This window comes from Sorex araneus, chromosome 1 (assembly GCF_027595985.1).
Source record: "Sorex araneus isolate mSorAra2 chromosome 1, mSorAra2.pri, whole genome shotgun sequence".
Taxonomy (NCBI): domain Eukaryota; kingdom Metazoa; phylum Chordata; class Mammalia; order Eulipotyphla; family Soricidae; genus Sorex; species Sorex araneus.
Genome location: NC_073302.1, coordinates 427,239,019 through 427,264,727, shown reverse-complemented (window position 1 = coordinate 427,264,727; position 25,709 = coordinate 427,239,019). Strand labels below are relative to the sequence as shown.

Genomic DNA, 25,709 nt, shown 5'->3' with positions numbered 1-25,709 from the left:
ACGGTCCTGCGCGAGAGACAGCCACACACGAAGGCAATGCCTCCGCTCAGAGGAGCCCCGTCTAGCCCTGAGCATGCCCCCCGCCTCTGCATACTTGCTCAGTCGGACCCTGAGCAAGCAGGTCCTGTCAACACTGACTTGAAGATTGGGTAGCTCAAACATTGCGTCCACATCGCTGGCCTTCCTCTATGTCCACAGCAGGGAGTCAGTCTGTCTGTCTCAAGACCTTCCTATTGGCAGGTCCATCGATCTCATCCTCTCTGATACACCCAGGGCTGAGTGCAGCGTGGCCCCTGGCAGGACCTTGGCCAGCGTGCGTTGGGAGCATTTGCCAAGTAGACGTCCCCTACTCGTGTTGGCTGTACGTAGCCCATTAGCCTACCTATGTTGGCTAAGTAGGACACTGTTCTCTCCTAGTGTATGCAAGCACTATGGTCTCCTAGTTTGCTTTGATTAATTACTGAAAAGGGCATCAGGAGGGAATTAGCACGGCCAGGAGAGCTGTGGCCATCTTCCTGACCGGAAGCCATGTCTTCATCAGAACCAAAGTTGGCATGACCCAGGGTGAGCCTCCAGTGCTTTGTAGTACCACTGAGAGAGGGGCAGGAAAGATCCCATATTTCTTTTGGGGCAGGGAGGGGCAGAAGATGGAGGGATGGAGGACAATGCTGTGTCACTAGTAGCTTAGGGGTCATGCCTGACTCTGCTCAGGGGATCATATGCTGTGTTGGGGTTCGAACCAAGGCCAGCTGCACTGGACAAGAGCACTAACACCTGTGCTATCTCTCCAGTCCTAAGATCCAAAAAAAAATTTTTTTTTAAATTTTGGGGTCACAGCTGAGGTCACAGGACTTCCCCTTGGCTCTAAGCTCAGGGATCACTCCTGGTGGCACTCAGGGGACTGTATGTGGAGTCAAGAATTGAAGCAGGGCCGGACACAGGCAAGCAAATGTAGGGATCCCTGTCCGCTTCTCCGGCCCCAGTACAAATTGCCAAGCAGGTGTGTTAAGTCAAAAAAAAAAAAAAAGGAAGAAGAACAAAGCATCTCCTCGCAGGTGGTAGCCATCACTCTCTGGGGCTCTTTCCCTCTCCATGGGCTCAATGACTGTCCTGCCTCTGTTCCTTCCCGCCCTTCAGGAGGAGAAAGTTGCATCCCCAGCCTCCCTCCCCGACCCTTTCCTCCGGGCTTGGTTTTCGTCGCTTGCTTGGCCGCTTCGGGGTTTCAGCTGAGCACGTGTGTCCCTGCTGGTCCTCTGCAGGCGCGAGCACCACTCCTATCCCGTCCTTCCCCCGCGCAGAGCCCACACAGAGCACAGCCCGCAACAAGTAGGGATTCACTTGGAGGTTTATTGGTGGAAGGACACAGCACTGTTATAAAAACTGTCCTAAGGGCAGTTGTGGTCATCGGGTCGGCAAGCAGGAAAATGACATCAGAGGAGGTGGTGGCATGCCTGTGCTAACGATGCCAAGGAAGAACCCCCGTGTTTCTGCTAGGGTCCCAAAAAGTTCTGTCCAAGCGCGCTGGCCACGGGCGCCTGTAAGGAGTGCTCATCGGAATGCTCTTGTTCCCAGAGGCTGTGGCTCAAGGCAGCTCTCATGGGTATTCTCAGATTCATGGGAGACTCCTCCCGGAGGGGCAGCGAGTGGCAGCTGTGGAAACCGTCCAGGCCAATGGTAATGTTAGTGCTCCTGCTAGAGTCCACGAGTCCCAGGGCCATGGAGAAGCAAAAGGAACAAGACACGGTTCAGAATCGGATCCTATTGATCTTGATGGTGGGGCCACACGCAGCAGCCCTCAGGACCTACTCCTGGATCTAAGCTCAGGGATCACTCCTGATGGGTTTGGGGGACCACATGGGATGCCAAGAATCGAACCCCAGGTTGGTTGCGTGCGAGGCAAGTGCCCTACCCTACTGTACTATTTCTCCAGCACCCGCCCCCCGCCCCACAGAATCTGATTTTATTATTTTTATTTTTATTATTATTATTTTTTTGCTTTTTGGGTCACACCCAGCGATGCTCAGGGGTTACTCCTGGTTTTGCACTCAGGAATTACTCCTGGCAGTGCTTGGGGGACCATATGGGATGCCAGGGATCAAACCCGGGTCAGCCGCATGCAAGGCAAACGCCCTACCCGCTGTGCTATCACTCCGGCCCCCAGAATCTGATTTTAAATGTGATTTGCAGTTGGGCTTTCCTAGCTTGAATGCATTGGATGCATGTGTGAACATGGAAATGATAGACAGAGGCTACGATCTATGAGGTGTGATCTAAGAGCCTGGAACAGTGCTTAAGGGCAATAGAGGTCCCCGCAAACATTAAGCATTGCTCTTATTAATTGAAAACTGAAGGGCTGGGGCCAGAAAGGACAGTCATACAAGGATAAAGATAGTAGAGGATGAAGGTGCTTGCTAGGAGTAAGACCTGAGCACTGCAGGTTGACCCCTTTAAAAAAAAAAAACTACCTGCCTGACCCTCCTGTGAGCTTTTTCTTAAGTGAAAATCATTTTAAAGAACATTGGCTAGAGAATGAAAGCATTGTTTGCCCCAAACTCAATGGTGCATTGAATCAAACAAACGTTCATTTCAAGTGTAGTGACATTTAATTGAACTCATAAAAACGAAACTTCAGTTTCTCCCAAGCCAGCAATATCTCTGAGGCACCCGACAGGAGTAAACTTCCATTGGTTTTGTTTGTGGTTATGGGCCACACCTGGTGGTGCTCAGGAATCACTGTCCTGGCGATGCTCTGAGGAGCATATACCCACTGTACTACCCACTGTACTATCTCTCTAGCCCTTATAGTTGGTTCTTTGAATCAAGCCCATCCACACTTCCAATTTCCTGAGCTCCAAAGCTGAAAACTGGCTTTCGAAAAACTCATGCTAAAGAGCTTAATTACAGACAGCTCCAAGACCTACCTCATCTGAGACTCTGTGGTAGCAGAGGGAAGTGACAGGCTGTGGCTGAACCTGATGAGAACTGGGTTTCCCAGAGGGAAAGACAGCAGGACAATCCCAGAGGCAGCAAACCGGAAGTGTGTGCGAGAGCTCTTTGGGAAAGCTTGCAGGGACAGGAGCTGGACGCCTTAAAACACTTAAAACTAGGGGCCAGAGAGATAGTACAGTGGGTAGGGCTCTTGCCTTGCATGTGGCCAACCTAGGTTCTATCCCCAACACCCTATATGGTTCCCTGAGACCCCCGCCCCCACCCTGGGAGTAAGCCCTGAGCACTGCTGGGTGTGGCTCCCAAATAAACAATTTAGAATAACACAAGCTGTGCCATTGACGAAAGGGAATCTTTACAGAGGGCCCGTGCAGGAAGAAAGATGTGGTCTTTTCGTAACTTTCATCATTGTAGGCACTAGATATTTGAGTTTCAGAGCTGATCCTATCTGAAATTATTTTTTTTGGGGGGTCACTCCCAGCAATGCTCAGGGGTTACTCCTGGATCATGGAGTGCTCAGGCATTACTCCTAGCAGTGCTTGGGGGACCAGATGGGATTCTGGGATCAAACCTGGGTCAACTGCAGGAAGGGCAAGCACCCTACTACCCACTATACTAGTGCTCCGGCCCTGAGTGAGCTATTTATTTATTTATTTATTTATTTATTGGCTTTTTTTGTATCACACCCAGCAATGCACAAGTGTTACTCCTGACTTTTGCACCCAGGAATTACTCCTGGCAGTGCTCAGGGGACCATAGGGGATGCTGGGGATCAAACCCAGGACGGGTGCATGGGAGACAAACACCCTACCCGCTGTGCTATCACTACAGTCCCCTGAGTATGCAATTTAAAAGTAGCTGCAAATCAGAGAACTAGATTTTTATCTAGGGATAAAGGGAAAAACTTCTCCCACTGAAAAAAACAGTATGAAGAGAAGATAAAAATAAATTTTCTGAGGCTGGAGAGGCCGTTCCAAGGTCTAACGCTCATGCTTTGCATGTGGGAGACCAGGACTCGATCCCTAGCACTGCATGGTCCCCCGTGCTTCGCCAGGAGGGACCCCTCCCCCAGATCCTGTTCCCAGTATTTGTGCACCCAAATACAAATAAATTTAAAACAATTTTTTTATGATGTCCTATACAAGTTTTCCTTCATTCAGCATATTGGTTGCTCAGTCTTGCTTTAGAATCTGATACCCCATTATAGAGTTGACCACACTCACTTGAACACATTAGACCAAAGGGGGTTTCCCCTTTGTGCCCACTCTGCCCAATTTACACAAGGGGCAGAGTGAAGTCGGGATGGGTAACCCAAGGCACTCTTGGAAGTCGGGATTGAAGACTGTCAACATCTAACTCCCTGGGTCTGAGAGTTTGAGTTGATTTATACCGCTTGTTCCTTTGTTTTTGTTTGGGGGCCACACCTGGAGGTGCTTGGGGACTATTTCTAGCTCTGTGTCCAGGAGTGATCCTGGTGGTGCTCAGGGGACCAGGGATTTAATTTAGGATGAGTCACGTGGAAGGCAAGTGCCTTACCTCCTGTTCTATGCCTCCAGTGCGCTGCTCATTTCTTTTATACAGAAAAACAACTCACCTGTCTTTGAGAATGGACCTTTTGGAGAGATCTGAAAAACTGTCACAGCTCTGCTCGGCGGCCAGCAGCAGGGAGGTCTCACTGGGCTGGCAGGATGACAGGGGGCTGCTTTCAGCCTGCATAGGAGAGAGTTCCAGTTAGAGGAGCAGGGCGGGTCCTCAGAGTTCTTGATCTCCTGGGGCCAGAGCGGGAAAGAACTCCCTTGAGTCCCACTGAGTCCCACTGCCCAGCCGGGGGCACCTGGGCCTTCAACCTGAGGCCAGAATCCTCCGACCCCGAATGGGGCTCCTGGTGGGACCCCCGCCCCCATCCCCTCACCCCTGCCCTCCTCTGGCTGGAAGGCAGGGTTAAGAACCAGGACAGCTGGGCTTTTTCACAAGAACTGACTTTGCAACTTGGCCAGAGTGTGCCTGAAACATCTCCCACCATAAACAAGAGGAGGAAGGGGTTCAGATTTGAGAATCTGGAGCGGGTTTTGGCTATCCGAACCTCGCAAGCTTTTCCTCCCTTCCTTCTGCCAGGAGCAGAGCCTGGGAAAGTCTTCCTCGGGTCAAAAGGGGAAAATGTCTTAAATAAATTGAAAGGGGAAAGGAGAGCAGGAAATATCTGCAAAATCTTCTCCTAGAAAGGTTAAAGCTTCTGATCTAAAAAAAGCCTTACTATAAGCCGGAGGGGGAAGGGCAAGTACTGATTGTGCTAACTCATCTGTGCTATGCAGGGAAACAAATCAAATGTACAGACAATATCTGCAGACGACAAACTTTGGGCACTGGATGATAGAATGGAGAATACCATGTTAGAAGGGGAGGAGAGAGGAAAGGATGAAAGGGACAGGAAATAACACACGGGGCACTGGTGGGGGGACTTGGACCTTTTGGTGGTGGTAAGGTGAGATGACCAGAAACATTAAAACCAGCAATGGTATATGGTAAACAAGCTAAACTATAATCATTGATTTTTTTTTTTAAAGAGTGTGGCAGAGGGCCTTGGAGACACCAAAACCAGAAATTTTGGCACTGTTGTAAACATTAAATCGTAACTATTGTCACTGTCACTGTCATCCTGTTGCTCATCAATTTGTTCCAGTGGGCACCAGTAACGTCTCCATTGTGAGCTTTGTTGCTACTGTGTTTGGCATCAGATATGCCACAGTAGCTTGCCAGGCTCTGCCATGTGGGCGGGATACTCTTGATAGCTTGCCGGGCTCTCCGAGAGGGGTGGAGGAATCGAACCCGGGTAGGCTGTGTGCAAGGCAAATGCCCTACCCACTGTGCTATCGCACAGATTATAAATTTCACTGTCACTGTCATCCTGTTGCTCATCAATTTGCTCAAGCGGCACCAGTAACGTCTCTCAATGAGAGACTTATTGTTACTGTTTTTGGCATAGTGAATACACCACGGGGAGCTTGCCAGGCTCTGCCGTGTGGGTGTAATACTCTCAGTAGCTTGCCGGGCTCTCCGAGAGGGGCGGAGGAATTGAACACAGGTTGGCCTCGTTCAAGGTGGACGCCCTACCACTGTGCTATCGCTCCAGCCCAGATTATAAATTAAAAAAAAAATGACTACGGGGGCTGAAACAATAGTATGGCAGGTAAGGTGCTTGCCTTGCACACAGCCAACCCAGATTAATCCCCGACACTTCAGATGATCCCCTGAGCACTGCCAGGAGTGATCCCTGAACACAGAACCAGGAGTAATCCCTGAGCACTGCCAGGTGTGCTCCCCCCTCCACCCACAAAAAACTATGGTGGAGAGTTGTGGAAACTTTGGTGGTGATATAATAACTTTGTACAAAAGAACAAAAAACATTATAACCATGTTACCCAAACTATTTAAAAAATATAAAATGCTTTATTTTGCAAATTAGTTTAGAAGTCTTGTGTTTCTTCTAAGCTAATAGTTTTCTGAGTCCTACCCGGAATGACCCCTGAGCACAAAGTCGGGAGTAAACCCTGAGTACCACCAGGTATGGCCCAAAAATCAAAAAAGAAAGAAAAAGAAACTTTAAAAATGATAGAAGTGGGGGTGGCCACACATTTGTGTGACCGCTCTGCTGCTGATCGACCATGACCCGGAGGCCAGCTAGACTACTTTTGGTACCAGCAGCTGCTTTCAGAAATGTCCCTAGACTGTGAACTAAGCCATAGCCCCATGCTGCCCCAGGAAGGGAAATAATGCAATTTCTAACATAAATCTCCCTGGACTTAGTTACTAAAATACAGAAATCCCAAACGCAATAGCGGCTGCACAACTTCATATCTCTTCATTCTCAGCAACGGAAAACTAATTATCAAATGCTTCCTTTTCAGCAGGGCTGTTTTTTTTGGGGGGAAAACAACAACAATAGTGAGTTTTGTGTTGAAATATGGAATGTAATCAAGGTAAAGAGAAAATGAAGTGAAATTTATCAGCTTTGCAGGTAGGGGTGGGGGGTGGGAGTATATTGGGGTTTTTGGTGGTGGAATATGTGCACTGGTGAAGGGATGGGCATTGTATAACTGAGACATAAGCCTGAAAGCTTTGTAACTTTCCACAGGGTGATTCTATAAAATAAATAAATTTTAAAAAATGATAGAAGCAGCGAGGATTGTTTGGGGCTGGAGAGGGGTGATTTTCCTGTCCTTTTCAGGTTTTCTTTCTTTCTTTCTTTCTTTCTTTCTTTCTTTCTTTCTTTCTTTCTTTCTTTCTTTCTTTCTTTCTTTCTTTCTTTCTTTCTTTCTTTCTTTCTTTCTTTTTTTTGGTTTTGTTTCAGATTTTCTTCAGTGTGCATCATTCCTGAATACTGCTAAAGACGAAACCAGTAAAAATCAGGATATCATCCTCAGATTACAAAACTGAGAATATAAGCTATAGTACAGCGGGTAGGGCATTTGCCTTCGTCCCCGACATCCCATATGGTCCCCTGACTACTGCCAGGAGTGATTCCTGAGTGCAGAGCCAGGAGCAACCCCTGAGCATCGCTGGGTATAACCCAAAAAAACAAACAAACAAAAATATATATCCAAAAACAAAACTGAGGGGGCTGGAGCAATAGCACAGCGGGTAGGGCGTTTGCCTTGCACGCAGCCGACCCGGGTTCGATTCCCAGCATCCATATGGTCCCCTGAGCAACGCCAGGAGTGATTCCTGAGCGCAGAGCCAGGAGTAACCCCTGTGCATGGCCAGGTGTGACCCCCCCAAAAAAATTTTAAAGAAAAAGAAAGTAGCAAAATGTCCATTTTTTTTTTTCAGTTAATTCTCATAGCTGTTTACAAGGAAAACAATGTTGATTTGCTTTTCCTGTTTGCAGACCCCAATTCAGGCTGAGCCTCTCTCTGCTGGAAGCTAATCCTTCCGGGTCTGTAATATCCACTTGGGGTCACTACTTACTGCTCTTCCCCGTTACTAGCACTGTTACAACTTACTGTTACTACTGAGTGTTACTGCTTGCAGTAGGTTACAATTACTTACTGTTGCGTCGTTGGTGTTTGGGGCAATCTTGGGTACCAGGCAGTGAGTGAACTGGATTCGTGGGTCTTTGGTGGTGATGGACAGACCTTTCTGCAGAATTTTCACCAAGCGGATCCAGAATTGAAACACGGTCTCTGGGTGTTTTTCATGGAGTCTCAGGTAGTAGATCTTTTCAGTCACGGTTCTAACCCGCAGGATGCGTTGGAGCCGGTCACAGATTTGTAGCTCCACATACTTCAGGGGAAGAATCCTAGAGACAATCAGGAAATTCCCATAGCAAAGGAGCCGGTGATTGAGTTCACCACGGAGGCTTCCCTGCACCCCCCCTGGGGTGCCCGAAGGAGAGGCCTGGGGTCTGAAAGTGTGTGTGTGGGAGTGACTCCAAACAGGGTCCCAGTTATAAGAGAATCTGACATCCCCGCCTCCATCAGTCATGGCTGGGAGTCGGCGCATAGCTTCTCCCTGAATCCTCAGACCCGCCCGTGGAGAGGGAGAGGATTCATTCCACCTGATGGATTTGGAAAGTGAGACTCAGAGAAGCCAAATCGTTTACCCCAGTTTTAATCTTCTTTTGGGTGCAGTGGGGTGCTGAGGGTGGAGGTTGGGACCACACCCTGCTTTCTCCGGGCTCTGCACTCAGGGAATCACTCCTGGTAGGCTCGGGGGACTGTATGTGGTGCCGGGGACTGAACCCAGCTCAGCCACATGCAAGGCAAGTGCCCTACCTGCTAGACTCTTTCTCCATCCTTTTATTTATTTTTATTTTTTTATTTTTATTTTTTGCTTTTTAGATCACACCTGGCAATGCACAGGGGTTACTCCTGGCTTTGCACTCAGGAATTGCTCCTGGCAGTGCTTGGGGAACCATATGGGATGCCGGGGATCGAATCTGGGTCGGCCGCGTGCAAGGCGAACGCCCTACCCGTTGTGCTATCGCTCCAGCCCCTATTTTTATTTTTAATTGATTATAGTTAAGGTCATGCGTTTACAATGCTGACATTTATGGTCTTGTGTCCACAGTCACCTCATGAACACAAAAGTGAAGGACCCCCCCCCCACAATCCCCTGGCCATGCTCCTGTTCATTGGGGTTTTGCTTGGGGCTTTTTGTCTGAGGGGTGGGTCACTGCTGGAGATGCTCAGGGGAATCCTATGTGGTGCCAGGTATCAAGCTCGGATCAGCCACATGCAAGGCAAGTGCCTTACCCCCTGTACTGTTGGTATAGATCCCAAGACATAACCCAACCCCCCCAAAAAATTGTTAATACTTAAAAAAAATAAATACTTAAAAAAAGAGCGTGGCAAGCTACCTGTGGCATATTCAATATGCCAAAAACAGAAACAATAGTGGGCCTCATTCCCCTGACCTTGAATGCGACAGGGATGAGACGAATGGAGATGTTACTGGTGCCTGCTCGAGCAAATAGACGAGCAATGGGACGACAGTGATACAGTGATACAGTGATTAAAAAAAAGAAATAGGAATAAAATAAAATGCCCAAACACATGCAAGCAGGCGGGAGCCAGGGCAGTGCTGGATTCCTCCATGCTTGGTAGAGATACGAAATGCTATTTGCTAAATGGATCAGTGACGTTCTTTTACTCTAAAACCCCATTGCTAATGGCCCCCCACCATCTCGCCTAATGGGCCCACCCTCGCTCTTTCTTTCTTTACCTGCTGAGAGTGATGGCTGGAGTACTGCCTGGTGTTTTCTGGGTGGACAATTGATTCTTGGGCCAGGTGACGTTTGCCATGAGAAGGACGTTGGGGAGTGGCAAGGAGGGCACTGAGGAGGTGACGCCCAGGATGACTGTGGTAGACCCATCGGAGACATCCATCCAGATCCCAGGCTTCGTGACCTAGAAACAGCCCAGCACAGTGACAGGTTGGCGGAAGGACACGGGTGCTAGAAGTGTTCAGCTCCAACCGCCCAGCAGGCCCCATGGGCCTTGCAGCCTAAGTCAGCTGGGCAGGACTGGGACCCCCCTCCACCCTTCTCGTGGGGTTCCCCAATAAACAGGCTCCCCAAATAAACAGAAGCTGTGGGAATGCTTTCTCCATGCCCTCTGCATTCTCTGGATTCCCAGGGAGACACGAGAAAGGAAAAGCTGAGTGTTGGTGACATTTCTCTCTCCTCCTCCTCTTCCTCCTCCTCACGGTGGAGGAAGCCAGTTGGTTTGCTTAGTGTCTGGAAGGGAGCCGGTATGAGGGAGTTCTGCTGGCAGGGAGTGAGGAAACAGCCGTGGGACACAAATGATTCTGCATCTCAGCTTGAAGGTTTGGCTGCAGACTGGAGCCATAAGACAGTGGGTAGGGCACTCACCTTGCACAACCTGGCTGATGCAGGTTCGATATCTGGAATCTTATATGATCCCCTGAGCCCTACTGGGAGTGATCCCTGAGTGCAGAGCTAGGAACTACCCCAGAGCATCACCAGGTATAGCCCCGAAACCAAGAAGAAAAAAAGAGAAGGAGGTTTGAAGGTTTCTGCTCAGATTGTGGATTAGGATTTTCACTTTGTGGCTGGGTTTTGATCTCTTTGTGTGTGTGTGGGGGGGAGTGCTTAGTGTGCCTGGAAGTCCCTCCCAGTGATACTCAGTCAACTGGGCTAGATATGTTGAGGGCCCCCAAGGATAGTTGCTACTTAAGCTTTTGCAACTCAGGGGGTCGCCAGGGCAGCCCCAGCAGTGTTTGGGGGCCTCCAGGTCCACACCCTGGTGGTACTAGGGATCAGATGGCATGCACCCTAACAGCTACCTCCCCGCCACAGGACTTGACTTCTTTTCTTTCTTTGGGTTATGGGCTATACCCAGTGGTGCTCTGGGCTTTCTTCTGCCGCTGTGCTCAGGATCACTGCTGGCGGGCACCTTGGGTGGTGCTGGGGATTGAAATGGGGTTAGCTGGGTGAAAGGTAAGTGCCCTACCCCACTGTGCTCTCTCCTCAGCCCCAAGAGCTGATTTATTGCAAGCCAGGTGTACTATCAGGGGATGAAGGGACTGGAAGCCTCACATGAGACCCAGATCTCAGCCCGGACACCCTCCCCTCAGTGGCCAGGGAGTCCAAGAAACACCAAGCAACGGAACTCAGGTATCAGAGGATGTACAGGGGCCAGGGTGAGAAACATTTGTAGGGTGACCCCCCCTCCATGTTCCAGAGGCCAAAGTTCTCCCAATGTTCTGGGCTTTGCACAGGGACCTTTGGGGCCTGAGCAATAGTACAGCGGGTAGGGTGTTTGCCTTGCATGTGGCAGCCCTAGATTTGATCCCTGACATCTCACATGGACTCGTTCGCTCTCTAGGAGTGATCCCTGAGTGTAGAGCCAGGAATAAGCCCTGAGCACAGCTGGGAGTGGCCCAAACCCCCTCCATCCCAAAAGGAAGAATAAAAAGAAAACCACACAGGGTCCCTTTTACAGCCCCTGGGGGAGGGGAGGGGACTGGAGACAAGAGGAAACCCCAAGAATGACTGACATCTAAGTTCACACTGATCAGATGGTCATCCAAGGAAAGAACACTTCTAGGGAAGAGGAGGTAGGATAGCAGGAAGAGCATGTGCCTGGCATACACTGGGTGGCCTGCTGAGGACCACCGGGTGTGGCCATAGACCCCACAGCTTTGCCAAGGTAGCCCAGGCAACCCCAGCACCCAAGCACCTCTTCCCTCAAAATAGAAAAAAAAAACCCAGCATCCAAGAACCTCTTTCCCCAAAATAGAAGAAAAAAAAAAAAGGACAAGGCTGGAGCAATAGCACAGCAGGTAGGGCGTTTGCCTTGCACTCGGCCCACCCGGGTTCGATTCCAGCATCCCATATGGTCCCCTAAGCACTACCAAAGGTGATTCCTGAGTGCAGAGCCAGGAGTAACCCCTGCATCACCAGGTATGATTCAAAAAGAAAAAAAAAAAAGACAGTGAAAATGTGGGTGTTTCTTTTTTTTGCTTTTGTTTTGCTTTGTTTGCTGTCACACCTAATGGCACACAGGGGCTACTTGCATTCAGCTGTGGGACCAAACCCGGCCTCCAGGAAGATGCTGTACCAGCTCCTTGGCCTCAAATGAGTGAATTTTGGGGCAAGGCAAAAGTGGATAGTTTGCCTTGCATGCAGCTAACCCAGGTTTGATCACTGGCATCCCATATCATCCCCTGATCATCCCCAAGAGTAATTCCTGAGTGCATCTCTGGGTATGACCCAAAAAGCCAAAAAAAAAACCACTGAATTTTTTCACAGGGATACAATTTAAAATAAAATAGAAGTAAATTTTGATTAACAATAAAAGGTTTTTTTCTTCCTTTTTAAAAATTGTTGGCCACACCCAGTGATGCTTACACATGTTACTCCTGACTCTGCACTCAGGGAATCACTCCTGGCTGTGCCTGGGAGATCCTATAGGATGCTGGGGATCAAACCCCACTCAGCAGCACGCAAGGCAAGCACCCTACCCCCTGGACTAGATCTTCAGCCACAAGAGAGATTCCTTGGAGCTGGAGCAGTAGCACAGCAGGTAGGGCGTTTGCCTTGCACGCGGCCGACCCGGGTTCGTTTCCCAGCATCCCATATGGTCCCCCGAGCACCGCCAGGAGTAATTCCTGAGTGTAGAGCCAGGAGTAACCCCTGTGCATCACCGGGTGTGACTCAAAAAGCAAAAAAAAAAAAAGAGAGAAAGAGAGATTCCTTGAAGCCCTGGCTTGGGGAGTGGAATCCAGAGCCCTGTGAACAGGAAGCTGTGTTGAGTTAAAGCAGATGCTGTGTTTGGCAGTGCTGGCGGGGAGAGCCGGTTCAAGGAACTGTGAACTCGGCTGAGATGGAGCGGGGAGCTCATTCCTGCAGGCATCCTGTCCCCTTCCCGGGCTCTGAGTCTCCTGCTGTCTCCCGCAGGTTTTCGTCTTTTTTTTTTTCTTTTTTCATTTTGTTTTGTGGCCACACCTGGCAGTGCCCAAGAGTTACTCCTGGCTCTGCACTCAGGAATTACTCCTGGCAATGCTTGGGGGACCACACGGGATGCTGGGGATTGAACCCGGGTCTGTTTTGTGCAAGGTGAGCTCCCTACCCGCCCGCCGTACTATTGCTCCGGCCTCCCTCCCTCCTGTTTTGAAACAGTTTTTCTTTCTTTCTTTCTTTCTTTTTTCTTTTTGGGTCACACCTGGCGATGCACAGGGGTTACTCCTGGCTTTTCACTCAGGAATTACCCCTGGCCGTGCTCAGGGGACCATATGGGATGCTGGGATTTGAACCTGGATCGGCTGCGTGCAAGGCAAACGCCCTATCCGCTGTGCTATCTCTCCAGCCCCTGAAACAGTTTTCATTGTCAGCCAAAGAGGACTTGTGGAGAGAACAGGGGCGGGAGAGACAGCACAGCTGGTGGGGGACTCGCCGTGCCTGCCGCTGACCTGGGCACTCCCCAGCACCTCATCTGACCCGGACCCTGCTCCCTCTTCCCTTTGAGCGAGAGGATGAGCTCCCCTCCCGGGAGCAAATGACCAGCTGCTGTGTCCACCAGGTGGAGCTCTCAGTCAGACACTCCACGTCAGCAAAGAGGGCTGCCAGGTCAGCTGGGTCCCCTCCTCAGACCCTAGCACCTCCCTCCCTCCCAGAACTCCCCCCCCCCACCCTTTTCCAATGCACCCAGATGGATTCTGGTGTGTTTGTGCCTCCCCTTTCCCTTCGCTTTGTAGCTGCAGCTGAGTGCTCGCCCCAGGACCGTGTGTGTGTGTGTGTGTGTGTGTGTGTGTGTGTGTGTGTGTGTGTGTGTGTGTGTGTGTGTGTGTGTGTGTGTGTCCCCTCCTCCACCATGAATAGAGGGGCCCTGCACTGCATCCCTCTCCGACTCCTCCAGGCTCTGGCTGCCCCCCAAACCAGAAGCCCCCTTCTCTGCAGTGTCCTCCTCTTGTCCTGCCTCTGACCAATATCTCAGCCATGCTGGGCCGCCTCCCTCCCTCAGTGGCCGCACGCAGCGAGAATGCTGGGCAGTCCCTCTCGTCCCTGGGGATCAGCCAGGGCAAAGCTTCTGACACAAAGGCTTTCTTCACAGGGACGCTTTTAGAACAGGCCTTTTAACCTACAAACACACACTAGCAGCTTAATCTTTGGTGGTTGTGCCTCCTGCCCTGCGCAGGATAAGTGTTTCAGGGGTGCTCTGAGCCGCACGGGTGCCCTCTCCTTACCCAAGCAGCGCAGGGTGCAGCAGGACCCCCATAGGGAGGCAGGCTCACCCCCTAGTGAGAGGCTCTGCCCACAGTCCTAGGGGGTCCAGGCTTCCCCGGCTCAAAGGCCCACTCCCCTGGGCCCGTCTCACTGGCCTGGAGGGATCCAAGAATCCGGCAAGGGGGGCAGGGGCTGACTCTGGAGCAAGCACAAGGGGTTTCTACGCTATCCCAGAGATGCAGGTTGCAGGGCACGGGCGTGACCCAACATGCTTGCACTGGCGGCCCGGAGGAGGGGTTCTTAAGGACCATGCATGGAGGAAGTGCTCTGATCTCCCCTTCTGCCGTGTGCCCTGGACTTAACTTCTGGTTTTCTCTGGCTGACTTTGTCCTCCTCCCTGGCCCTCGGGGGAGCAGCCGGGGTGGATGGGGGAAAACTCCAGGCCTTGGAAAGGGAGAGACAGCCACCCTGAGCTGAGGTACCTGAATAAAGTTGCTTTCAAACACCGCAGACTCGGAGAACAAATTGAATTCTGGAGAATGAATCAGCTGACAAAGAAGGCCATCTTCTACCCCAAGGTCCACTCCTGGGTCTGGTTCCCTGACCTCGGGTGGGAGGCCCCTAATTTTACTCATTGGTTCTTGGGAAGAATGGGCTGGGGCACATATCTGGGGCTCCACGCAGACCCAGCCCGGCTCCAAGGTGTTGGGATGACCACGGCTGCCCCCCTCCACAGTCCGCCCTCACCTCCTTACTGGCCCGCTGTCCACCGGGGCCCCGGGCCAGCCGGCTCACAATGGAGGCATGACATCAAGGAATGTGAGGGATGGCAACAGGGAAGGAAAAAGAAGAGGAGGCAAGTGAGGCGGGCACTGGGACGAGCTGGCTTCTCTCTCCCCCCCTCCAAATTAGCAGCACAGGAGCCGTTTCTGGCTTTGCAAGCCTGGCAGCCGGCTGGGCTGAAGAGTAAGGAAAGTTCTCAGGCACCTCCAACCCTCCTCACAGTGCTCCCTGCAAGTGTGGCTTGGTTGTCTAAAGTCAGAGTGATAGCAGCAGAGGAGCTCAAGACAGGTGCATCCCCATCTTCCTGCCCACATCTCATCAGTTAAGTAGCAGTAGCGTTCGTTTTGGAGCCACACCCAGCAATGCTTAGGGTGTAACTCCTGGCTGTACAGCCAGGAATTACTTCTGGCAGTGCTGGGGGTAGTAGATGGGGGGGCTGGAAGTCAATCCCAGGTTGGCAAGGCTGCTGTCCTACCTCTCTGGCCCCAATGGGATTATTTTTAAAAAACACACACTGGGTTTTCATTTTGTTTTTTTTTTCTTTTTGGATCACACCCGGTGATGCACAGGGGTTACTCCTGGGTCTGCACTCAGGAATTACCCCTGGCGGTGCTCAGGGGACCGTATGGGATGCTGGGAATCGAACCCGAGTCGGCCGTGTGCAAGGCAAATGCCCTACCCGCTGTGCTATTGCTCCAGCCCCCACACTGGGTTTTTCAAATAAAGAAGCTTACTTCTTTGGAAGCTGCTGGAAAAGGGAGAGGGTGGCAAGGGGAAAATGTCCAGGAATTTGCTCGGCCACTTGTGCAAGCCAGCCATTAGTTAAAAGGCTATTAGTCAACTTACAAACAGATTCAAATGATTAAAAATAAAGATAATCAATAGCCCAAGTTTTCTTTATTTTATGATCTTTTACTACTCTCTATACCCTTGAGGTGATTTGCTTCTTTCTTTTTTAATCTATGCAGTAGAAATGGCACATGTTACATAACACACCATACACTATCACTACATACAATGCTGTAATGCTACTATGTAATGCACTGCTATAGAGGACTACAGTGTAATACACCACTCTAAATGCTACTGTGTAAATACTCTGTTTGCTCCACAATGCTACTGTGTAATACACGGCTCAGTGTGGAGCTAGAGCTGTGCTTCTCAGTGTGTTCAGAACTTCTGGTGGGTAGATAACTTGAAATTAGCCAGCCATACTGGGAATTGGTTACACCTGTGATCAGCAGCAGTTTGCTACATGTTGAGAAAATAGAGAAAATGTGAGTGACATTGGTTAAACGTAGAAGTGTATCTGTAGGACGGAGAGATAGTAGAGAGCCAGAGAGCACACCTACTGCTGGTGGCTTTGACTCCCAGCACTGCCAGGAATAATGCCTGAGCACAGAGCCAGGAGTAAACCCTGAACTATTCTAGGCATGACCCAAACCCCCTTATCCCCCCCCCCACACACACACACACAAAAAGCCTGAAACTGTTATATATTGTGTGTACCAAATAAAAGAGCTCTGTGGAGGGTTAGGATGCTAACTAACCATGGTGAGTGGTGGAGCATGTCTTTGCACCTGTGGGACTGAGTCTCAAATCCTCACTGCAAAGCAGCTTTCGACAAGTATGTTAGGGTTGGAGACTCATTAGCAGTTCCAATAAGTAAGTGATGGGATTTGTGGACATGTGGTCAGGGTTGTCAAACTTAATTTTTACTTTCAGAAATGGAGATACGTATTTGAAGAAATAATGGCCAGCAAGGAACTGGAGGGATGGTTCAGTGGGCAGGGTACATGCCTTGTACCCATCTGACCAGGTTTGACCCCTGGCACATGGTCCCCCAACTCATACCAGGAGTGATTCCTGAGCACAGAGCCAGGTGTACACCCTGAGCACTGCCAGGTGTGGCCCAAAGACAAAAACAAAAACAAAAAAAAAAAAACAAAACAAGACAAAAACAAAACAAAACAAAAAAACTTGCTTTGTACACAGCTGACCTCTTTTCAATCTCTGAGCACAGAGCCAGGAGTAAGCCCTGAGCATTATCAGGTATGGCTACAAATGCAAAATCCAACCCAAACAAACCAAAACAAAATCCTTTCCTTTTTTACTCTGTAATGTAGCCATTAGAACTTCTTTGGGTTTTATTTATTTTGGTTCTGGGATCCACCCAGTAACGCTCAGGGCTTACTCTTGTCTCTATGCCCAGGGCTCACTTCTGGCAGTACTCAGAGGACCACATGCAGTGCCAGTGATTGAAGCTGGGTGACCACATACAAAGCCTTAGCCCCCTGGAATATCTCTCTAGCACCTTTGTTTTATTGCTCTGGAGGCAGGTCCCCTCCCACACATACACACTCAGCAGTGCCCAGGGGTCATGCCATATTGGCTGACTGATAGTCACATACTCGGCAAGCAACCAAACCTTTGTACTATATCTCTGGCCCACAACGTTTTATACCTGTGGCTTGCATTGTATTTTTATTGGTCCATGCTAGACTAAATTATATCTCCCGGCCTTTAACAGTCTAATATTTATCTTAATTTTTAGAAACCCAACCTTTCAAAATCAGAATCCTGAGCCAGAGTGATAGCATAGTGTGTAGGGCGTTTGCCTTGCCTTACGCACCACATAAAGTTTCCTTGAGCTCCACAGGAGTGACCCCTGAGGGCAGATCTCTGAGTATAGCCGCTGGGTATGGCATGACAAACAGAATTAAAATAACAGTAAAAACCCAAACAAACAAATGTAAAAACATCAGAATGCGGTTACTAGGCATCAAGTAATTCCTTCTTCCTTGTATCCACTAGATGGCGCTAGAGAAGCCCTCTGTTAATGATGGTGGGTGAGGGGGTATCGTTTGTATTTGTGGGCTATGACCAGATTCACCCCCCCACACACACACGCTCTTGCTCACACTATTCTTTGTACTAGGAGACTACCTTTTTTTTTTAACTCATAATTTGGTTTATAATTTAAAAAAATAACGTCTTATTAAAAGCTTTTCCTGAACATCTATTTCCTGCCAAACAAGAAACATTTGGTATCCACTATCTTATACACAATTTTTGATTTCTTTGTTTTGGACCTTACCTAGCATTCCTCAGGTTATTCTTGGATTTGCACTCAGGAATTACTCCTGGTGGTGCTTAGGATACCATATGGGGTTCCGGAGATCAAACCTGGGTCAGCCATGTGCAAGGCAAGTGTCCTACCCACTGTACTATTTATTGCTTCAGCCCCTTTATACACTTTTTTTTTTTTTTTTGCTTTTTGGGTCACACCCAGAGATGCTCAGGAGTTATTCCTGGCTCTGAACTGAGGGATTACTCCTGGTGGTGCTTGGGGGGACCATCTATGAGATCAAACCCACGTTGGCTGTGTGCAAGGCAAACGCCTTGCCCACTGTACTATCACTCCAGCCCCACTCCATACACATTCTTATATGAGCACCCTAAAAGTCTGGTTACCTGCCACCCTTTCCCCTTCATCTTATTGTGTAATTTGGGATAGGTAGGGATAAGATCAGAATAGATTCCTTGGCAGCCAGTGGGTGCTGTGAGTGATGCATCAGTCAGATTGTACTTAAGTAAAATACTGCCCCAGACCTCAGCAGTTAACACAACAAAGGTTGATTCTTCACTTGGAATACTGTTCATCGGGGTCAGTCAGGGGCTCTGCTCTCTGATCTCACGCTCCCAGCACTAAGCAAGCAAGACGATGTCATTAGGAGCATCGCTGGTCACTGGGGTGGAAAGAAAAACAGGGCTTTGAAAATGTGTGAACTGGGACTTACACCCTCCAATCTAGGGTGGGCACGAATCATTTCTACTCACTCACAGACCAGAGTCTGGGACCCCAACCCACTTCAAGGGGATCTGGAAGTGCAATTCTGTCCTGCATCTAGAAGGCAGGGACAGAAATACTGGGGGACCATTAGTGACTGGCACTCAGGACCCTGCTGTCAATCACTCAGCTCACTCCCACCAGCAGCAGACAGAGGTCGATTCCACTCCTCAGCAGAGGAGATAACCCATGAATTCCACTCACCCCCTCAACATCAGTTTAAAGTCCAAATTCAAGAATTCTAGTAAGGCACAAATATCTCCATAGTTTTGGCTGTGAACCAACCTTTCTTCCTTCATTCCTTCCAACCTTCCTTCCTTCCTATCTTCCTTTCTTTTTTTTTGGTACTCTGGGCCACACCCACTGTTTCTCAGGGCTTATTCCTGGTTCTGTGCTCAGGGATCACTCTTGATGAGGCACAGGGGTCCATATAGGATGCTGGGGACTGACCCTGGGTCAGCTGCATGCAGGCTAAGTGGCCTACCTGCTGTTGTATTATCTCTAGTCCTCAGATATGACTTGAGACAGAGATGTTAACCGGAAGACAACCCAATCCACCTCTCAATTCACATGGTGAGACTGGCACAGGGTCAGTGAAATGTGGAGGAAGGCGAGGGATGGGGGACATGCAGCCTAGTGATGACGATGTAATGAAGGCTTCTTACCTGGAGAAAGAAAAACTCCTTGATCAGGCCCAAACTCTGTTTCCTGGGAGGGAATCTGTTATTATTCTGTTATAAGCCACAGATTTAAAGGAGGATTATACTGCATAAGTTCACATGTCTTTAAAAGGTAAGGAGACTTGGGTGCCTGAGCCCCAGTACAACGGGTGGGAATCCAGCCCTGCATGCCGCCAACCGGGTTCAATCCCCAGAATCCCACATGCTCCCCTGAGCACTGTCAGAAGTGATTTCTGAGTGCAAAATCAGTGGTAATCCCTGAGCATTGCCAGGTATGTCCCCCCTAGAAAATAACCCCTCCCCCCAAAAAAACCCCAAACATACAGAGACTGGAATCCAGAGGAGAGTGGTGCGTGTGATCTTCAACCAGACCTCAGGGCCAGAGAGAGAGCACAGAAGTTAAGGTGCTTTCCTTGAATGTGACCAACCCAGGTTTGATCCCCAACACTACATATGGTTCCCTAAGTCCTGCCAGGATCGATCCCTGAGCAGAGCCACGTGTAAGTCCGAAGCACCCGCAGGTGTGTTCAAGAAAAAAAAAAAAAGTTAAAATACAGGGGACCACAGAGATAGCACAGCAGGCAGGGCACTTGCCTTGATCTCTGATAGCCCATAGGGTCCATGCCCAGCCAAGAGTGATCCCTGAGTGCAGAGCCAGAAGGAAGCTCTGAGAACTGTTGGTATGGCCAAAAGCAAATGCAAAAACATCACACACACACACACACACACAGAGAGAGAGAGAGAGAGAGAGAGAGAGAGAGAGAGAGAGAGAGAGAGAACCAAAAGCCAACTCTCTAAGATGTGTGACAATTACTTGGAGGACAGACAAGAGATCTTGCAGGAAGCTACAAGAATGGTGCCATGTCACACAGGAGCAGCAGACTTGGCAACAATGTCTTTATTACCTACTAACCTATCCAGTAAGCTAGGAAACAAGTGAGGAGTCAGAGAGCCAAACAGAGCATCTTGAATTGGACCGTCAGTTGCCATGACAAAGAAAACAGCCCAAGATTGGTTATGATGAGAACCGGCTGGCTTGGAAGCCAGCAAAGGACGGGTCTCGAGAGACCAGTGAGATCACAGAACTCCCAGCAGCCACTGCTTCTTCTTCTTCCGCCTGGTAAAAGATAAATCCAGAGGGCCAGAGCGATAGTTCAGCAGGGAGGGCGCTGGCCTTGCAGGTGGCCAACCCGGGTTTAATTTCTGGCATCCCATATGGTCCCCAGAGCCCTGCCCGGTGTGATTCCTGAGCAGAGCCAGGAGTAAGCCCTGAGTACAACCAAATGTGGACAAAACAACAACAACAACAACAACAACAACAACAAAAAGAAATCCATAAATGTTTGGACTGACATTTGGAGTGACAATTGACAGATGTCAATTCAAACGCATCTTTTTCTTGTTTTTGTTTTGTTTGGGAATCACACCCGGCTGTGTTCGGGGCTTACTCTTGGCTTTGTGCTCAGGCACTTGGTGGCACTCAGGGGACCATAATGGGAGGGTTGAATCTGGGTTGGCCACACACAAGGCAAATGCCCTACCCATTGTACTATCATTCCAGTCCCTCAAAATCATTTTTTTTTCTTTTTGGGTCACACCTGGCAATGAACAGAGGTTACTCCTGGCTCTGCACTCAGGAATTTCTCCTGGCAGGGCTCAGGGGACCATATGGGATGCTGAGGATCGAACCTGGGTCAGCTGCATGCAAGGCAAATGCCCTACCCGCTGTGCTACCGATCCGGCCCCCAAAATCATCTTTATAGACAGTTACCCACTGTCTAGTTTCTCCCAGAGCTGTCCCAGCATTAGCCCAAGTTCTGCATCCCAGAAAACTCTTGTGCCAAGCTCACGGGGACAGTGGGGCAAAGATGGACATGACACACAGTGGTGTGTCCTTAACCTCTGTGGCTGAAGCTGCTGAGGACATCTCAGAGCCAACACACTGGCCGAGCTGGAATGCCCTGTAAGCTACTGCAATGAAGCTAAGCTCAGGGACCAGAGGAAAAGCCTTTTTTCCCCACTAAAAGTTCAACCTACCCCCCCAGTCCATTTGAAGGGCATGAGAAAGAACTCCCTCCACAGCGATGTTGTCAGGTTATTGTTATTGGAACCAACTAAAATCAAAGAAGCCAAGTGTGTTTCTGAGTGCTCCGACTTGCAAAAGATGAGTCACAGAAGCCTAGCCAGGCACTGAGGACCAGGGAATAGGGATGTCACCAGTTTTGGGCCCAAAGATGAGGAGCCTGAAATACTGGGCAAAGGGGTCGCGGCACAATGAGAGATGCTCGTGACAACTACTAGTTCGGAGCAGTGACATCTAAAACACCCTGGATACAAACTGGTTTAGCAGCACTCACACTATTCCTTCAGGCCAAAGTAAATCAGGTTCACCTGATACACAATGACGCACATCCCCCATGAGTGATGAGTGTTGTGAGTGGGTCTATTACCATGGGAACAGGTGCAGGAGGTCAGAGGGTTAATGGATACAAGGAGACCAGGACTTGAGTCTAAGAGATCATGCAGGGGTGAAGAGGTTCAACCTCGCATTGAAACTGGCCCATGCAGGTTCGATCCCGGGACCACTTATGGTCCCCCAAGCTCTGCCAGGAGTGATCCCTGAGTCCCTGAGCACAGTCGAGTGTTGTCCCACCCCTCTCCCAGCCAAAAAGAATAATGGAAAAGAGTGCATGTAAAGGCCAAGCTACTTCCAGCTAGGAGAGCAGAAATATTTCCTGTGAGGTGCACGTTACACCAGCTGGGGGCCAGAGCTATAGTTCAGTGGGGAGGACACTTGCCTAACATGCAGGTTCGAAGCATGACCCATATTTGAAGCCTAACATGACCCAGGTTCGAAGCCTGGCATCTCATCTGGTCCCTTTAGCCCACTAGGAGTTACCCCGGTATACTGCAGGGTATGGCTCTAAAACAAAAACATCACACCAGCTGAGCAATCATGGTGGAGCGGAATACTGCTGGGCAGTAAGTGCATTACAGAAAACTCAGCATGAGCCCCTTCCCCCAGAGACGGAGCATGAGGGGCTGGAATCAGTGTTTTCTTGAGAGAGAGAATCAAGAGTTGGTGTTGGCTCAGACAAGTCTGGTTTCACAAGGCTGACTCAAACACCCCTGCCTCCTGATTCCATGGATTTCCCTTGTTTTATTTTTCTTTCACCTGTTTGCAGTGTTGGGACTCACTGGCCCTGAAGCAGGGTTCTCTCTCTCTCTCTCTCTGAGCCACATCCCAGCCCTTCCCTTCTTCTGCCCTCAGCTCTTGGATACATCCTCCAAAGTTTTAAGAGATCAATCCGCATGTCTAGAAAAACCTGACCTTTCCTTGACCTTAACTTCTAGTGCAAAAGTCAACAGGACACAGAGTGGAAATATAGAGTCAACTTTTATTTCATTAGAAAAAAAAATTCATCGCGGCCACACAGTGGCCATAAGACCTATATGTCCTGAGCGGGCTGAGCCAGCCCCCCTGCCCGCTTGCAGACCCCTAGAACACATACACGGTTGAAAAAATGGACTTCAATATACAAAACAGTGAGGACCACACACTGCCCATCATTCCCTGCCCGACAAGACAGGCTGAGAAGCAAACACAGCAGACACCTGGGACAAAGGGACCCTTCCTTGGAAGATGTTTGAGAAGCCGGAATGAAAACTGCCCCGAGCTCACAGCTCAGGCCGCTGCTGCAGACCCCACACCTTGGATTCGGGGAAACCTCCAGCAGGAAGATGCCCAGGTCTTGCAGCTGGTCCGGGAGTGGGGGTGAGCGCTCACCCGGCTGCAGTCACATCATGGTTGTCTTTTTTTCCAGACAGCGAGGCGGCCCCACTTCAAGGGCACCAGGTCGCAGTTCAGAGATAACGCTGATCCCACCTCTGGCTGCCAGCGTTCAGGCCAGGGTGCGGGGGAGGTGGCCTTACTGCACCCCTCTGGATGGGTGGTCTGGAAGGCCCTTGGCCGGCTCTGCGCTGGCTAGCTGCCCTCTGGTGGTCCAGGGGCTCCCTGGGGATGGACTCTCCAGTAAGCCCCCTAGTGACTCCATCATTCTAATGAAGAGGGAGAGGATGGTGAGCACCACTCCCAGGAGATAGAGGCTGAACAAGTTCTTCATGGCGGAGGGAGGAGCCTCCTCTGCACCTCAGAGCTTCTGCAGCAGCAAGGCCTCTGGATGTGGGGGAAAGAGTCGCGGATTAATTCACGGAATCTGGCCCCACTCTGGACTCTGGGTGCCGCCCCGCATCCCCACGGAGCCAGGGGGAAGCGGAGGCACACACCCGCCCCCTCCCCCCAACGGAGCTCTGTTCTTTCCAAGTCATCATATTTTTATACAACTCCCCTGTGGCCCCAGCCAGCTTCCCCAGTTCATTCATGGGCATTTCTTACAGCTTTTTTATTTTTCAATTTTTTTAAATTTTTCTGGAAGAGAAAACCTACTTCTACTTCCCCGGGAGGGGTTGGGGGAGGGGCATGCCCAAAACGCGGTGGCCCTAGTCCAGGGATGGGTAATCTTCCTGAAAGACAGACCCGATTCGTTTGGGGGCTCTCCCTCACCTCTCCATTCCGAACATCATCGATTTAGGACAGGTTAAATAATGCTCAAAGGAGCTGGAGAGAGCATGTAGCGGGAAGGTGCTTGCCTTGCAAGACATCGACCCGGGTTGGATCCAAGCACTGCCAGGGGTGATCCCTGGGCACAGAGCTATGAGTAAGCCCTGAGCACCCGCCGGGTTGTCGCTCAATACCCTCCCCCCTCTCACCACCACCCCCATTCCCCGTAATTCTGAGAGTCCGATCGATCAAGTTCACTAACTTAGCATAACACTGAACAGCAGGCAGTGAGCTCTACACCCAGCAGGGTAGTAGAGCCCCAGGGGTCCTGCTGACATAAATCCCTGCTTCAGGGGACACCCAGATACGCTTACTCCTGGCGATGCTCAGGGAACACTCCTGGAGAGGCTCAGGGAGCACCCCTGGAGGGGCCCAGGAACCATATGGGGAGCCTACAGACTAGAAACACCGGCAGGTCTATCCCACGCACTCAGCCCGGGGCCCCATCGGCAGGAGATGCTAAAGGTGCTTTGGGAGAGCTGTCAGGGGCGCCCATCCCAGGGGGCATGGCGTGGATCCTAGCTAGGGTGCCCCCCGCCCACCCGCGGACAGAGCAAGGTTGGCGCGGCTAACTGGGAAGCCAGGTGGCAGCGGAGCAAAGGGCCGCTCGGGACGGCGCAGTCCCGGCCAAGGCTGGGACCGGTCCAGCAGCCCCGACCGGCTCGAGAACGGAGAGCGGCCCTCAGCGCCGCTTACCTCGACCAAGGAAGCAAGAGGGGGTCCGGAGTGCCGGGTCGCTGTCCCGGAGTGTCGGGCCGGAGTCGGGAGGGACGCGGGGAGGCGAGCGGCGCGAGGTGGCAGCGCGGGTGGTTCCCGGAGCAGCGGCGTGAGCCGTCGAGCGGAGCTTGGCTCCGGCTCCCCCGCACCGCCCGCTTATAGCCGCGCCCCGGCCGGCCCCGCGCCCCGCCCCTTTAGAGCCTAGCCCCGCCCCCTTAGAGCCTCACCCCGCCCCGGCGCACACGCACGCGCACGCGCAGGCCCGCCCGCCAGTGCTGCCCTGCCCCCGAGCACGTCCGCAGCCCAGTCACGGGCCCGGGGGTCCAGGCGCGGGCTCCGGCGTCTGACTCTTTCCCCAGCGCGCCTGTGAGTCACAGAGGGCCGCCGGGCCAGGGGCGCGTGACGCGGGCCGCCTTTTCCGCTGGACGGAGCTTTAAAACCCACCCCCCACCACCACTGGTCCCCCTACCTCGTGGGTGGAAAACCCTAGCAGGGGCTGGGGGTGGTGGCCCAGCCGGCTACTTCAATCGCAATGACGGCACAGGTGCCGGAGCGCATCAGAAACCCCCTCCTCCGCCCCCCCCCAGCCCACCCACCCCTGCTTTCCGAGGGGGCAGAGACTGAAGAGCCGCGTTTGCTTCTCTTTCTGGAAGTGCGAAGAGTCCAGATGGCCCTTCCCGGGCCCAAGCCGGAAATTGGATTAGTTTGCCGTCCTCATCCCTGTGAATGGCGAGGCGAGCGTTGGCATCTTCATCTATAAAAGGGAGGGGAATATGCATGAAAAGTAGAATTATTGTGAGCGTTGGAAGTAATGCATATTAAGAAAAAAAAAAAAGGACGTTTTCTGTTGTGCTCTAAGGAAGATGCGCCATTTGGTCTGCGGAGCCCGGCTGGCTTCTCAGTTCCTTCCATCATCTACATCAGAAC

At 50.9% G+C, this 25,709-nt stretch overlaps 2 protein-coding genes across 2 annotated transcripts; both read right to left on the bottom strand.

The window, feature by feature from the left end:
• Positions 1 to 1,490: 1,490 nt before the first annotated feature.
• Positions 1,491 to 14,766, bottom strand: GARIN1A (golgi associated RAB2 interactor 1A). The gene is made up of 5 exons (XM_055122614.1): positions 14,614 to 14,766; positions 9,667 to 9,851; positions 7,993 to 8,242; positions 4,541 to 4,656; positions 1,491 to 1,692 (listed from the first exon to the last, which is right to left on the bottom strand). The coding sequence occupies exons 1-5, from the start codon at positions 14,764 to 14,766 to the stop codon at positions 1,491 to 1,493; spliced, it is 906 nt and encodes a 301-aa protein (XP_054978589.1).
• Positions 14,767 to 22,840: 8,074 nt separating this feature from the next.
• Positions 22,841 to 24,958, bottom strand: HILPDA (hypoxia inducible lipid droplet associated). Its single transcript, XM_055118765.1, has 2 exons — positions 24,762 to 24,958; positions 22,841 to 23,621 (listed from the first exon to the last, which is right to left on the bottom strand). Exon 2 carries the CDS (start codon positions 23,566 to 23,568, stop codon positions 23,374 to 23,376), a length of 195 nt encoding a protein of 64 aa, XP_054974740.1. The 5' UTR covers positions 23,569 to 23,621; positions 24,762 to 24,958; the 3' UTR covers positions 22,841 to 23,373.
• Positions 24,959 to 25,709: the final 751 nt, after the last annotated feature.

What these genes read in the sequence shown, in the direction of transcription:
- GARIN1A (XM_055122614.1), bottom strand. Translation starts at nt 14,766, where the DNA reads ATGAGTAAAATTAGGGGCCTCCCACCCGAGGTCAGGGAACCAGACCCA. An exon ending in TTGAAAGCAACTTTATTCAG is followed by an intron (nt 9,852 to 14,613) that starts GTACCTCAGCTC and finishes GGCTGTTTCTAG; the next exon opens with GTCACGAAGCCTGGGATCTG. An exon ending in CAAACACCAACGACGCAACA is followed by an intron (nt 4,657 to 7,992) that starts GTAAGTAATTGT and finishes TCTCCTATGCAG; the next exon opens with GCTGAAAGCAGCCCCCTGTC.
- HILPDA (XM_055118765.1), bottom strand. Translation starts at nt 23,568, where the DNA reads ATGAAGAACTTGTTCAGCCTCTATCTCCTGGGAGTGGTGCTCACCATC.